We start from the raw sequence: 13,732 nt of genomic DNA, 5'->3' as shown, positions 1-13,732 counted from the left end.
ACATAGAATTCCAAGTCTTTAATTGTGTTATGCACAAATATAAAATTACCCTGTATAGTGTTGGCTAACGTTGTCTTTAGCACTTTAAATATATTATTAAATTAAATTAAATTATTGTTATCTGTTAATTCACTGTTTAACCTTAACATCAGTGTATCATTAAAATAATTTTCAAAAATCTCGATTCGTGAGATCCAGGAATGGATTTTTCCAGTTTTTAATTATTATAAAAGGGAAAAATTGTCTTGGAACTTAAATGATGCTGTGGAACTACTAAGTTCGGATTCCAAGGCATTCTATATTCTTGATCCGATCCTTAGCCATTGGACCCTCTGCTAGACATCAACAATAAGCTTCCCCGGGTATGTAATTTCCTTTCCTTATCTTCACTCTTCATAATTTTAACATCATTCACTTCTATTTATAATCTGCCCATTTCAGTCTACGTAGATTGACCACAAATCATTGAACAAAAGTTTTCACTTCATAGAGAAACCATACCAATGGAACACATATTCTAACAAGACCAAGGATGAAAGCGGTTGTCCAGGATTGTATCAAAATTTTGCGTCATGTTCAGAATAATATAAGCTTCATAATACTTACTCCATAGCTATCTCCATCAATTCGAAATCATTCTCAGCCTTGCAGAAACTGAAATCTTCAGATCTAAGCAAAAGTATATGGTTGGTCTTGTAGCTTTCCGGAATTTCTTTTAACAATAAGATTGCATCGTCACGCTGAAATTAATAGTTACAAGTGTAAAATAAATACAGAGATATAAACGTAAAGCTTAAATGTAACATATTCCTGTATTGTTACTCTTCTGTTTGACGTACCTAATCAAAGAAACGAAATTACAGATATATTGTACAGTAAGAGACACTTCTGGATGGCCCACTTTTGCCGTAAATGTCCATATGGGTGTGCCATCCAGAAGTGTACTGTACTGTAAGACTATTCGATGGGTGCATTGGACAAAGAGTGGGTTCTTTTCATTTCGATAGTGTGTTAGAATCCAGCATTGAATTCAGATCATTATTTCTCCAGGAGGGTTAGCAAATTCAGGGATGGTGTTTTAAAAACCAGGGATGCTACCTTCTAGTACTATGAGGGATGTTACATTTTTTAAAAATGCGAGCTAATATATAGAGCATTAAACATGGGGTTTCAACAGGAGATAGACGTTACAAAGTGAGCCATTGAAATTTAAGCAACGTCTATCAAACATCACAAAATTATAAAGTGAAAAAAACTTTAACTCCTGTTTGTTGTAGTGGTAGTGTTCTGCCTTAACTATTACACCACGACTACTTTTAACCCTGAAGTCGCTATCATTGACGTATTTACGGCAGTTGAATTCTGTGCCACTACTTCTAATCTTCTACGCAGTTTTTCTTTGTTTCATAGATTCTTTCGTATTTATTTTATGTTGTTCTCACTTATCTCTATTATGCATAATTTGTATTTACAACTTCTATCCCTTTTAGCGTGTGCTTCAGACTTTTATTGTCTCTCCCCACCAAACTACAGATTTGATTGATTTAATTCTCATATTCTTCACATTAGTCAGTGCAGGAATGCTAGGTTCATAAGCACATGTACATTTAGTTGTTTGAGAGATAGTACATACTAATTTCTTCTAACTAACTTGAGGAACTGGCTTATTTTAGGCATAAAAAGTGAATTCCCTTTCAACTTAGAATACACATTTTTAAACTATAAATATTTTATGGTATCTGCCCTACAGTTATCTAAAACAGTATACATGCCAAGAAAATAGTGTGCATTTGTATAGCAGACAAACAGAAAAGAAACATTCAGATTTAAATTTAAAACAACAGTAGAAAGTTTTGGATATCAATCTTTTGCCCATATTATATATTATTATTTTTAGTGGAGGAGACATTAGGCCTTTTTTTCACTTCAAAAGATGATGTAATAATATATATATATATATATATATTTATATCGGCTGAATATATGATTGTTTACAAATATTTAAAATAATAATATTGATTCAAACGGAGGTCGATGCATTTGACCTACTGTGCTTTCTGCTGAGAAATGGAAAACCGAATTAGTTTTCTTCGGGTTAACATAGTTCTGTATAATGTATTGCCTGACGATTTAACTCCCAGAAGATTTGGGGTTCAAATGTATTCTAAATCTCTCTAACTTTATTTCCAAATTTCAATGCTCTTAGTGTACTAAGCGCCGTCAGAAATTATAAAAGAAAAATCTCTTCTAATTCTTTACCAGTGGATAACGCTCCCATAATAGCGGCTACGTTCCCTAGTTGAATGGCAGTGCTAATGCGTTGAATTAGAAAAGATTTAGCTCGAGTGTCTCCTGATTTAATGGATATGCGCTTGCTAATTTCGTTAATAAATTTTGCGCCCTCTTGATCCCAGGATCCACTAGATTCAATTGCTATTGCAATAAACCAATACTTATCTAGGAGATTAGCGTATTTATTTCTTTTTTCTTTTGCTCTTCGTGCAGCGATAAGTCCTGCTTTGGTCGATGCAAATTGCAGATTGGAGGGTGCATAAGTGTCTGAGCAAGTGAAATCCCAAATCAACGACTTTCCTTGCTTCCAGGGCACTCAAGTCATACCATCCGGCCTTTTTTCGTCTGAACGATTGCACCCAATTGGTTCTCTCACTGCTGGCACCCCTGCGGATGTTAAGGCTCTCAAAATGATGTCATTCACATTCGAATGGCGTGAATGTCTGCCGGCACTGCTTTTGCATGACAGACCGTGTAAACCTCTTTTATCTACGAGAGCGTTGCAGCTTGGGCAGTGGTGTTGTTCGCATATATTTGCTTCTAGTCGAAGGGCGACGGACACACGGAAGCTTTCGTTGTCTAGGTGTAGGCCGAGAGAAGGTGAAGGTAGAGCTTGAAGCCATGCTCCGTTTTCAGGGGACATGACAGCAAGTAATCTGGCCTTATCTTCGATGTTATTAGAAGTCTGCAATAATGAATCCAAACGGTAATTCACGATAGGCTCGTCCCAGACCGACTGATTATTTCGACTTTCGGGAGCCGGGGGATCTGACCCAACTAAATTTGACCATCTGGCTATGCAGTCCTGCACATCCGGGTTAGTGACTTCATCTTCTCTCTGAAGGACGGTTCTAATCAGTTGTCTTGAACTATAGAAAGAGGCCAGAAAAGACGGGATAGCCAAATTCGTGGCGCGACGTATTCCAAGACCTCCATTTCTGACTGGTAGTGATGCTTGTAGCCATGCTTCATCACTGAGGGTACAATTAAGAATATTCTCCAATCCTGTTTTAAGAGCATAGTCGAATTTCTCAAGTAGATTTTCGTCCCTCCAGGAGGGGGAACAATGTAGAAAATACAACAATCTTGGGATCGAGAAAGATGCTCTGAGGAGATAAAATGTTGAATGTGCAGAAAGTTTGGATAGGCGTGAAAGTAGATGATCTAAAGATGAAATCTTTTCCAGTAATATCTTGCTCCTTGTGGTTGGTGTAAGAGCCGCTCCTAGCAGTTCGGCGTTAGAAGATGTTAATAATTTAATTCCAGGCGCTGCCTCGTTGAATCTGTCATATAGATTTTGAGTTTCAGCATTTGTTACTCCTAGAAAGCCGATTTCGCATTTCGAGTAATTGAGAGACAATCCGATCGATGTTGCTTGTGAGCGTATATGATCTAAAGTATGTAATACTGACTCAGTGTTTCCGGCTATAGTGCCATCATCTAAATTCCAAATGTTGAGCTCGGTATTAATATCTCTAATTATAGGGTGAAGAGTTAATGCAAAGAGAGCAGGACCTAGTGGATCTCCCTGTTGAACTCCACGTTGTGAAAGGATAATATTATCTTCTATAAAAAGGTAGCTAGGTTGTGAGTAGCTCTGGTATATGTATGGAAAGAAAGAAGGGAAGTGGCTTTTAACTGAAGACAGCATTGAATCTCGGTTAATTTCGTTGAAAGCGTTTTTGAAATCTATTTTAAGTAGAGCTTTAGGTTGAGGGTGTTGAGAGGAATAATACATTCGTGCAGCATGAACTGCAGTTTCAGCTCCGTAGGGCACGCAGACTCCTAGCTGGTGTGGGGATAATGTATCAAATAATATTTATACAATTGTTATTTTTTTTACAGAAGTTCTCCAAAAGTGTATCTAACTCTTCAATCATAATTTTCTTCTAAAATTTGTACGATATACCTTAAATAAAGTAATAATAAGAATGAAAAATAGGAAATCTAACTAATATAACGTACTGTCATTCCGAACTCATTTGTTTTCTGGAAAGGAATAAAGATGCGTGGACTATTATAATGGCTAAAGGTAACAGACGTGAATATTTCAGATGTGTGACCTGAAAGAAAAATTATAATTTAATCAATAACAATTGAAACGATATGAAAAAGTTACACTAGCTATTGTTTCAATATAAAATAGGATGAAAGCTAGTATAATCAACAGAATTCAGATTTACAATGCAAATTATTAATTTTCGATCATCTTCAGTATGGTCAAGATGAACTGAAATGTAATAAACTACGTTAAGGCTTTTCTTCATTAGATATTTTTAGATGTTATTGTGAATAGATACAATATTACGTCGAGAGGTAGTTCAACACTTAAATATATATCGCCGTCGACGTTGACAGAAGCAGTAGATATTGACAATTAAAAATATACAAGAAACAAGAGTCCTCCTGAATTATATGACAAAATTTAAAGTAAACAATTATTTGCACAGAACATGCACCTGGAAATGTCGCGTTTTACCCCTCGTGCGAAAGACAGATGGGAAACGTGAAATGAAAGGCAGAGAATACGCAATGTAACAAACCTCCTATTTCGTTCTGTTTCTTAAATAGATACGGAAAAGAGGAACCACCATGCAAGCCTCACAACATTGGTGCATGGATGCTTTACAAGTTAAAATATCCTAGATATGTCTTGAACGTGTTCAGCTCAAGCAACGAGTCTGACAAACAGATCTTATTCGAAAGTAGGGATATCGTACATGGTACTCTTCAGGTGCCCCACACAAAAAATCCAACCTTAAAGATCAAATGATCACGGTGGCCAACAAACATATCTCCTCGTCCTTTCCAGCAGTGGAGATAATGTGACGTACAGGTGAATCCTGGTATCAGGTAAAGTGTAGAGGCGTACCATCATGCTGGAAACAGATTTGTCGTAGAATAAAATCAGGTACTTTGGCCAAGGATTCTGCCAGTCCTTGGAGGTAAATAACGTATGTGGTGCTGTTCAAGTGACGACATAGAATGTATGGTCCAATCAAGTAGTCATGCATCATCCCCCCCAACAAGAAAATTTTTGCTTGTAGACAAATGGTCGTCTCACAAATTTAAAACAGAATATCCTTGTGTAAAATGACTTGTTCTTTCAAAATATGTAATTATTTTTAAATAAAAGAACAAATGACTGTAACAGTCGAAAACCATGTTTTATAATGGTAGTCTTATATTGTTGAGCGCAACACTAGTGTTATGATCTTAAGTAGGTACACTGAGAAAAATGATTGGGTTAAAATTGACCCTATTGATGCACATTTTAATCCAGCCAGGTGGCTAAAACTGCTCCGACCCAAAGCGTTTAGTTAGGGTCAAAGCGTTTAGTTAAATTGGGTTGAAATAAATTCAACCCAACGTGTAGTTAAATGTAGGAGTCCAACCCAACGACCCAATTGGTATAAAATACCTTAACTGGTTAATACGTTTAACGAAACTTGGTGTATAACATGGCCCAACAAAGTATAAATTCCATTAACCCGATAATGCGTTTGACCAAACATACAGTTAAAAATGAACAAACGTGGGGTAAGAAATGACCACATTGTGGGGTCGCTTGGAGAAGGGAGGGAGTGCAAATAACCCAACAATGAGGTAAAATTAACCACGGTAGAGTTAAAACATGACGAAATAATGGGTTAAAAGAGTACAGGTCGGTCACATTAACCGTTACGGGATTTAACACAACATGTGGTTAATGTTAAACCGTCAGTTGGTTACAAAGGTAGCCCAACTCTACACTACGTAAAATGATTGCCAGTTTAGCGTTACTTGGAATTTTATTCAACGCCAAGTTTTTTTAAAGACTAGTTAACAGCTAGCCACCTCTTAGAGGTGTGTACACCCTCTTCCAGCAAAGGAAGTGAAGGACTGAGAGGAATGAGAAATTGTGGATAGTCTAAATGAGGTTAGGTTATTCAATATTTATTTATTCTTTATTATTCATTATTCCATAGGGACATTATGATCTTTGCGATCATAATCATTCTGTAAGGTGGGATGAAGGTACAACATGTAACATATAAATCAGACATTAAATAATAATATGAATTATAACAAAAAATCAGTAATACCAGAAAGTGCAGAGAAAGAGAAACGATTACGGAAAGGCTGATTAGAGATGGGAAAGTATAAGTTCTGAGTTCATAAAGTATAATGCGAAATATAAATAGAAAGACTGAATTATAATGGACATGAGGGATGAGGTGAGGTGCAAAGCACGGCACACCACTTGGGAGAAGTTAGTAAAACAAATGCGATTATCCTCTGCCTAGCGGCGACGGTAGGCTGATGAAGACATGAGGAGCCCTGTTAGTTACAAAGGCAGTCAAAGGAAAAGATGTGAGAGATAATCATGCAAATGATAGTCCTCGAGCAGGATAAGGTCCGAATGATCAGGGGGAAGGTGTAACAGTATAGTATAAAGAAGAGGTGTAACGTTGTGTGATAATAACGAGATTGACATGGATGGAATGTGATGTAGCGCATAATCTCAAGAACAAGAGGCTGATGATTAGCATAACGTTCAGCAATAAACTTGAAGCGGAGTGCTTCAAGGTGAAATCTGAGAATCGGGAAGGAGGTGAGAGTGTACAGATCACGAGTAGGGCTAGGAAGAGAAATGCGAAAGCGATACGAAAAGCATTGTTCGAAAATGTCCAGTTGTTTATAGTATTAGAGTAGAGTGGAGATCCAAGCAGGAAAGGCATACTTGAGTACTGGGCGGAGGAAAGCTTTGTAAGTATTCAGTACGAGTTGTGGATATAGTCCCCAGGAGCGCCGATGAGGCCATAGGAGGTGCCAGGATTTTGGTATTCTGGGTGCAGGCTGAGAAGGGATAACACATAGTAAAAATATTAACATGGTACGCAATAGAAACGTTTATATAGGCCTACATATTTAAAGTTCAGACATGGATATATGTGTGTGTGAGTTATGGATTTATCAAAGAAATGTCAGAATTTTTAAGTGTATAAGAATACTTTTTTGGCGATGGCATCAATTATAAGAGCTTTTATAAGAACATTCTTCTGTTAAATGCAACCTTGGCTTTTAACTCTTCAATACGTCTTCAACTATGTTCACTGAAATTGGCTTTTCAATAGAAACCAATCTCATGGAATTGAGTCTCTGTTGAAGCATAGTCGATCTTAGTTTGGAATTGACATAATTCATCTTGGACCAACTCCGTTTGCATGAGCAACTAGTAACCTCAATCACTGAACACTTCCTCATCAATCTGTAGAAATTCAGACACCCTTTCTCTTCCGAATTCTTGCAACCACTTTAGCCAATCAAGAACTGTAGATGGAGGATTGTTCAAGCGCCTTGCTCTGCACTGTTGAGCCTTAAGATCTCAAAAATAATCCCTAAGTTTTAGTATTTAAAAAACTATATGATAGCAAGTAACTTATGAAGACTCAAGAAGTCACTCAAATATATCCAAACATAGGAAACAACAAATATACAAAATAGAAAGGATTATTGTAGGAAATCTGAAAATCGAACTTAATGTGGGTACAGCTGCACCCACCGCACTCACTGTGGAGCTGCCTATGGGTGAGGTGAGGCGTTTTTTTTAGTATATTCGTGACTTTGGCTTTGAAAGATTTTAGATGAGATGATGATCGAAAACTATTCCAAGATATGTAACCGTTTTAGAAGGCTGAATGGAGGTATCGTTAACTGTTAATGAAAACAAAGATGGATTACGATGAACTTTAGATCGTTGTAGGGGTGGTATGAGAATATGCTTTGAGTATTGCGTGCATTGATTATCAGATTGCACTTGTAACACCAGTGTATGAAGCAATAAATTGCTTCCTGAAGAGAGATATTAATTTGTTGGATGGTTCGGCAGACAGCAAGAAAAGCTGTAACAGGTGAATATTGTGAGGTAAGTCTGGAAAATTGGCTACAAAAAGAATATACAGCAGAGGCGATAAAACGGACCTTTGAGGTACACCACAATGAGAAAAAATAGCGTGAGAGAGTTTACCATTAATTGCTACATATGACAGACGGCAGGTGAAAAATGGTAAATGAGATGGATATATGTAACAGGGAGTTTCAGTTGAGTACGTTTGCAGTTTAGAGCTATATGCCAGATTTTATCAAAGGCTTTCTCTAGATCAAAGGGAATGAGGCAAGATGGGTGAACAGAGTTATAGTGGTTGGTAATGAGTGTAGTAAGACGAAGTAATAGATTGTTTATAGAATACGAAGGGCGGAATCCAGCCTGATGAGTGGTGATTATGTTTTGAGTGGCTAAGTATGGATGTAGGCGTTTAACAATAATTCTGTCAAAGATATTGCTGAAGGTGGGTGTTAACTGTATTGGTCTGTAGGATGAAATATCAGACGACGGTTTATTCGGCTTGGGAAACATAAGAGTTTTGGAGACTTTCCAGTCTAGCGGATAAAAGCCAGTGTGGAGTATGAAGGTGTAGATCAATGAAAGAAGAGTGAATAGTGAATGGGAACTTTCTTTTACATGGCGGTAGGTGAAAATCAAAACCTTGAGCGGTATTGTGTTTCTTCCGAAAAACCGAAGTAATCAATCTCCTCTACTGTAATGGGAGTGGTGAGTGCCTGAGAAGGTAGTGTATGGGTATCAGCTGGTTGGAGATGTGGAGACTGAGTGTTAACCGTATTGGCCGAATGAGTGCGAATGGTAGGACCTGATGATGGTGGAATGAAGATAGATTGAAGATGAGAAGCAAAATGTTGGCTTTGTCTTGATCAGAATAGACAGGCGTATTATTGATAAGAATTGGATAAGAACACCAAGTTTTTTTAATGCTAGCTTGAAAGCTAGCTACCTCTAAGAGGGGTACGCCCTCTTTCAGGGATGGGAAGTTGTAGGAAATATTGGTTGCAGGGATGATTTGTGGATGGTCTAAGGGAGGCTAGAGTACTGGGTGATAGTTTTCATTATATTTATTTATTTATTTATTTATTAAATCAATAAACATGGACATTATGATCTTTGTGATCATAATCATTATGATATCGGTATTGAAAGGAACTTGGGAACACAGACATATTACATATACAATACAAATATTATAGTACGGTACAAAGAGTATAATACAATGTAAGCAGGGTAGAAAAAATATTTACGAAACAAGTTTGAAAAGATACATGGTGATGGAGAAAAAAAATGAGTGAATCAAAGTGAAAAGAGAACAAAAGGCGTTAAGATTCTATTTAATCGGCAAGGAAAATATGAGCATGATAGATGGTATGAGGTGCAAACACGTCACAACACTAGGAAGATGTTAAGTAAACGAATGCAGTTAACTTCTGCCTAGGGGCGACTCTAGGCTGATGAAGACATGGGGAAGCCCTGTTAGTAACAGAGGAAATCACTGTGTGATATAAGATGGAAATATATGAGGTAGATGAGCATGAATGCAAAAGTCCTCTATGAGCGCATGAGCTGGATGATTAGGAGGTAATGTGTAATAATATAGCGTGGAGAGTAAATGTAGAGGTGTATAAGTATAGCGTGCTCGGTAGGGATGGAGTGTAAGATAATGAATGGTATCAAAAAGAAGTGGCTGGTGATGAGTGAAGCGGTCGGTAATGAACTTGCAGCGTAAGGCTTCTAGGTGATACTTGAGAATAGGAAAAGAAACACGAGAATAGAGGTCTTGTGTAGGACTAGGCAATGAGATGCGAAAGGCAATTCTAAATGCATGACGTTCGAGAATGGCAAGTTTTTCGTAATATGAGGTTGGTGCAGAGATCCAGGCGGGAAAACCATATGTCAGTACTGGCCTAAGAAAGACTTTGTAAGTGTTAAGAACAAGATTCGAAGAGAGACCCCATGTGGTACCTGTTAAACGCTTCAGAAGATTAAGTCTGTTATATGCTTTTGCCTTGACTGAATTGAGATGTGGTGTCCAGGTGAGGTGGTGGTCGAATGTGATGCCTAGATAGGTAACTGTTTTGGTAGGATGTAACGGTACGTCATTGACTTGTAAGGATAGTTTGGAAGGATTCCGATGGACCTTCGTACGTTTTCGGGGTGGAATGAAAACGATGGCTTGTGTCTTGGCGGCATTGATGGTCAGTTGCCAAGTGTGGCACCAGTGCGTGAAACGATTAATTGCTTCCTGAAGAGTAAGATTGATTTGTGCTATTGTGCGACAGAGGGCAAGAAATGCAGTATCATCGGCATATTGGAATAAAAAGATGTTCGGAGGTAGTTCAGGAAAGTCGGCAACAAAAAGCAGATAGAGGAGTGGTGATAATGCTGAACCCTGTGGAACGCCTGATAACAAGAAGATCGGGTGTGACAGCTGATCGTTGATGGCAACATAGGCAAGACGGCAGGTAAGGAAATGAAAGATAAGCCGGATATATGCAACAGGAAGTCGTAATTTGATAAGTTTATAGATGAGGCCTAGGTGCCAAACTTTATCAAACGCCTTTTCAAGGTCGAAGAGAACAAGACAAGATGGCTGAATAGAGTTGTAATGATTGGTGACAAGTGACGTAAGACGTAGGAGTTGGTCGTTTATTGAATATGAGGGCCGAAAGCCAGCTTGATGTGTTGGAATGATATGATGATCGTTTAAGTATGGGTGTAATCTTTTAACTAGGATCCGTTCAAAAATTTTACTAAAAGTGGAGGTGAGTTGTATTGGCCTATAGGATGAAACATCGGATGGTGGTTTTTTAGGTTTGAGAAACATGAGTGTTTTCGAAACCTTCCAGTCAGTGGGAAAGAGACCTGTGCGGAGAATGAAGGTGTATATAAGAGCAAGTAGTGAGAGAAGAGCAAAGGGACATTCTTTAATATGTCTATAAGTGATGCCATCTATAAGTGACGAATCCTGGAGCAGTGTTTCTCTTACGGCGTAGTACAGCGGTGATTTTATTAGGTGTAATGGGAACAGTGAGAACATGTTGCGGAAGAGTGTGAGTGATGTTGGGCTGTAATTGAGGTGAATCAGTGTTGACTTGAGCAGTAGGATGAGTGCGGTAGGTATGATCGGAAACTGACGGGCTGACGGGGTAAAAATGCTTTGAAGGTGATCAGCGAAGGCATTTGATATGTCTAGATCTGATTGGAGCGGCTTATCATGAACAAGGAGAGGATATGTTGTCTTAGTGGTTTTGCCACATAAAGCGTTGAAACGTTTCCAATAGATTGTTGGATGTGAAGTGTCTGCTAGATTATTGCATGTTTTAATCCACTGGCGTTGTTTATAGACGGAGAGATAATTCCGGACACTACGCTGCAATTTATGATGAAGTATAAGGGCATCAGGATTATGTGTGCGAAGGTAGTCGCGATAGCATTGGCGAGAGCGTCGAACCAGAGCAAGATAATGGGGTGAAAGTTTGGGGCGATATGGAACGGGTGAAGATTGCGGGATATAGAGTGTAGATGCGTGCTGGATTGCTGTAGTGAGAGTGCCGATTTGTTCAGCAAGATCATCAGAAGTGGCTGGGCCGTGGTAGGGTTCTATGGTAGAAGATATATAAGTACGATAATTAAGCCAGTCGGCCTTGTCATATCGAGGTGTGACTCGAGAAGTAGGCAAAAGTGATGGAAATGCAAGACGCGTATGGTAGGTCAGTTTGATAGGAGCATGATCGCTACCGAGCAAATCTAAGGCTGTGACAGTGCAATGAGTAGCTAATGTATTCGAAGTAAGTGCGATGTCTGGCGTGGTGTTTGAGATTGGTCGAGTAGGAGAAGGAAGTGCAAGTAGTACGCCAGTTGTATGAGTGGTGATGAAGTCACAAAACTGAGTGCGTTCCTGGGCCGATCGACTGTGAAGGTTTATATCTGCAAGGATAATGAAATGTTTGTACGTATCGGATATATATGAAAAGAAGGCGGTAGGAATGGGATTGCCAGGTCGAACATAGATTGTAGCGAAGGTAATTGCTATGGATTTGAAATAAATGGTGGTGATGACATATTCAGGTAGTTGCAGGTGAGGACAAGAGTGCTGTCTGTATGGCAGGTTATTGCGAAACCCAATAGCAGCTCCACCGTTAGCGCGAAGGGTTGGTAGGGTATTGTCATGTCGAATCAAGTCATAGCGAGGGATTCTGCACGAGATGGACTTTTTAAGAAAAGTTTCGTTTAGAAGAAATACAGTGGCATGCTCCTCTAATAGTACTGCCTGGAAAAAGTCTTTGTTTTTAGGGAGTGAACGGATGTTGAGAAATAAAAAGTTTAAATCCATGATGCGTATGAAGTTAGACTGTAGTTTCGTATCGAATGGTATGAAAATGAACGTAATTATTTGAATACGTAGCATACAGAGAAACGTTAAAGGTTTGTTTTGCTGCTAAGGTGAGTTGTTGGAGAACATGCTGTCTATGAAAGGGGTGAATGTTTTGAAGAGCAAGTGTAAGGAATTCCAACAATTTGCCTACTGTCACGGGATCATCAACATTCTGATCTGTGTTTGTTGAGGTTGACTGTGTGCGTAAGGGAGCCACTAATTCAGGATGTGCTTGGTCAGGAAGAGGTTTACTTTTACATTTGTAGCTATAAGAAGGATGCTGATCTTTGCAGGTAGAACACTGAGGAGGGAGCTGCATATTCGGACAGAGACGTGTTTGGTGTGGACCGGAGCAATAGCCACAGACAGAAGGGTTTGTACATTGGGCTGTTGAATGGCTGTTGTACGCCTGACATTTCTCACACCTGAGTGGCATAGGTGCAGGTGACCGGGAAGGTTCCACGCGGTGTCTGCGTTTATAGATGTATGCACCTTGTGTAAGAAGGCGGTCAATAGTTTCCTGTGATGGTGTAAGAACACGCACCATGTAGGTGGCACCGCTGCACAGTGGTCCGAATAGCAAAAAAGGTGGACAAAAGTCATTTTGCGAAATGCAAGTTACAGACACGAAAGAGTTGTAACAGTCATCTTCGAGAATCTGTTCATGAGAATTGCATGATATTGACTGAATTATCGGTTAGTGCCGGTAACTGCAGACGTCCCAAAATGGCGGAAAATTAGTTGCAGGAAATTAGCAAATGTGTGACGAGTTTGGGAAATTATTTTCTAAGCAACCATGATAATGAAGGGCCATATTGTAATTATTATACACAAGTTATAGTATTGAGTACGTGATACAGTTAGAATGAACAATGTGTATTGCATCGTAGTAGTTATAATAAATGCACATATTAGTACTCGTGCGTATGGGAGTACTACAGACTACTTATAGAGTTTTAAAAAAATGTATACACATGTATACCACGAAATTTAAACATGGATAACAGTCGATAGTTGTCAATATGCTGTGTAAGTTTAATTGTCTACTTCCGTCTATTACAGGAAATATGACCTTGGAATCATGCCACTCAAGGTGGCTGGCTGGGGTGGCGAGACGAGCAAGAGATAAGCACGTAAAGCAAGTGTGTTTATTTGACAGTGGAAGCAAACGGAGT

At 38.8% G+C, this 13,732-nt stretch overlaps 1 protein-coding gene across 1 annotated transcript in view; it reads right to left on the bottom strand.

Annotated features, from left to right (window-relative positions):
- LOC145694709 (lysosomal alpha-mannosidase-like) overlaps positions 1-13,732 on the bottom strand; it is a 134,876-nt gene that overhangs the window by 64,926 nt on the left and 56,218 nt on the right. The window contains exons 7-8 of the mRNA XM_081771236.1: positions 4,258-4,355; positions 607-740 (exon numbers count right to left, since the gene is read on the bottom strand). Coding sequence (XP_081627362.1) covers positions 607-740; positions 4,258-4,355 — 232 coding nt within the window. The remainder of the gene's footprint in view (positions 1-606; positions 741-4,257; positions 4,356-13,732) is intronic.

This window comes from Thermobia domestica, chromosome 9 (genome assembly GCF_964235325.1).
Source record: "Thermobia domestica chromosome 9, izTheDome1.hap1.1, whole genome shotgun sequence".
NCBI lineage: Eukaryota > Metazoa > Arthropoda > Insecta > Zygentoma > Lepismatidae > Thermobia > Thermobia domestica.
Note: the sequence above shows the minus strand (reverse complement) of the source record. Positions and strands in the feature narration are given on the sequence as shown.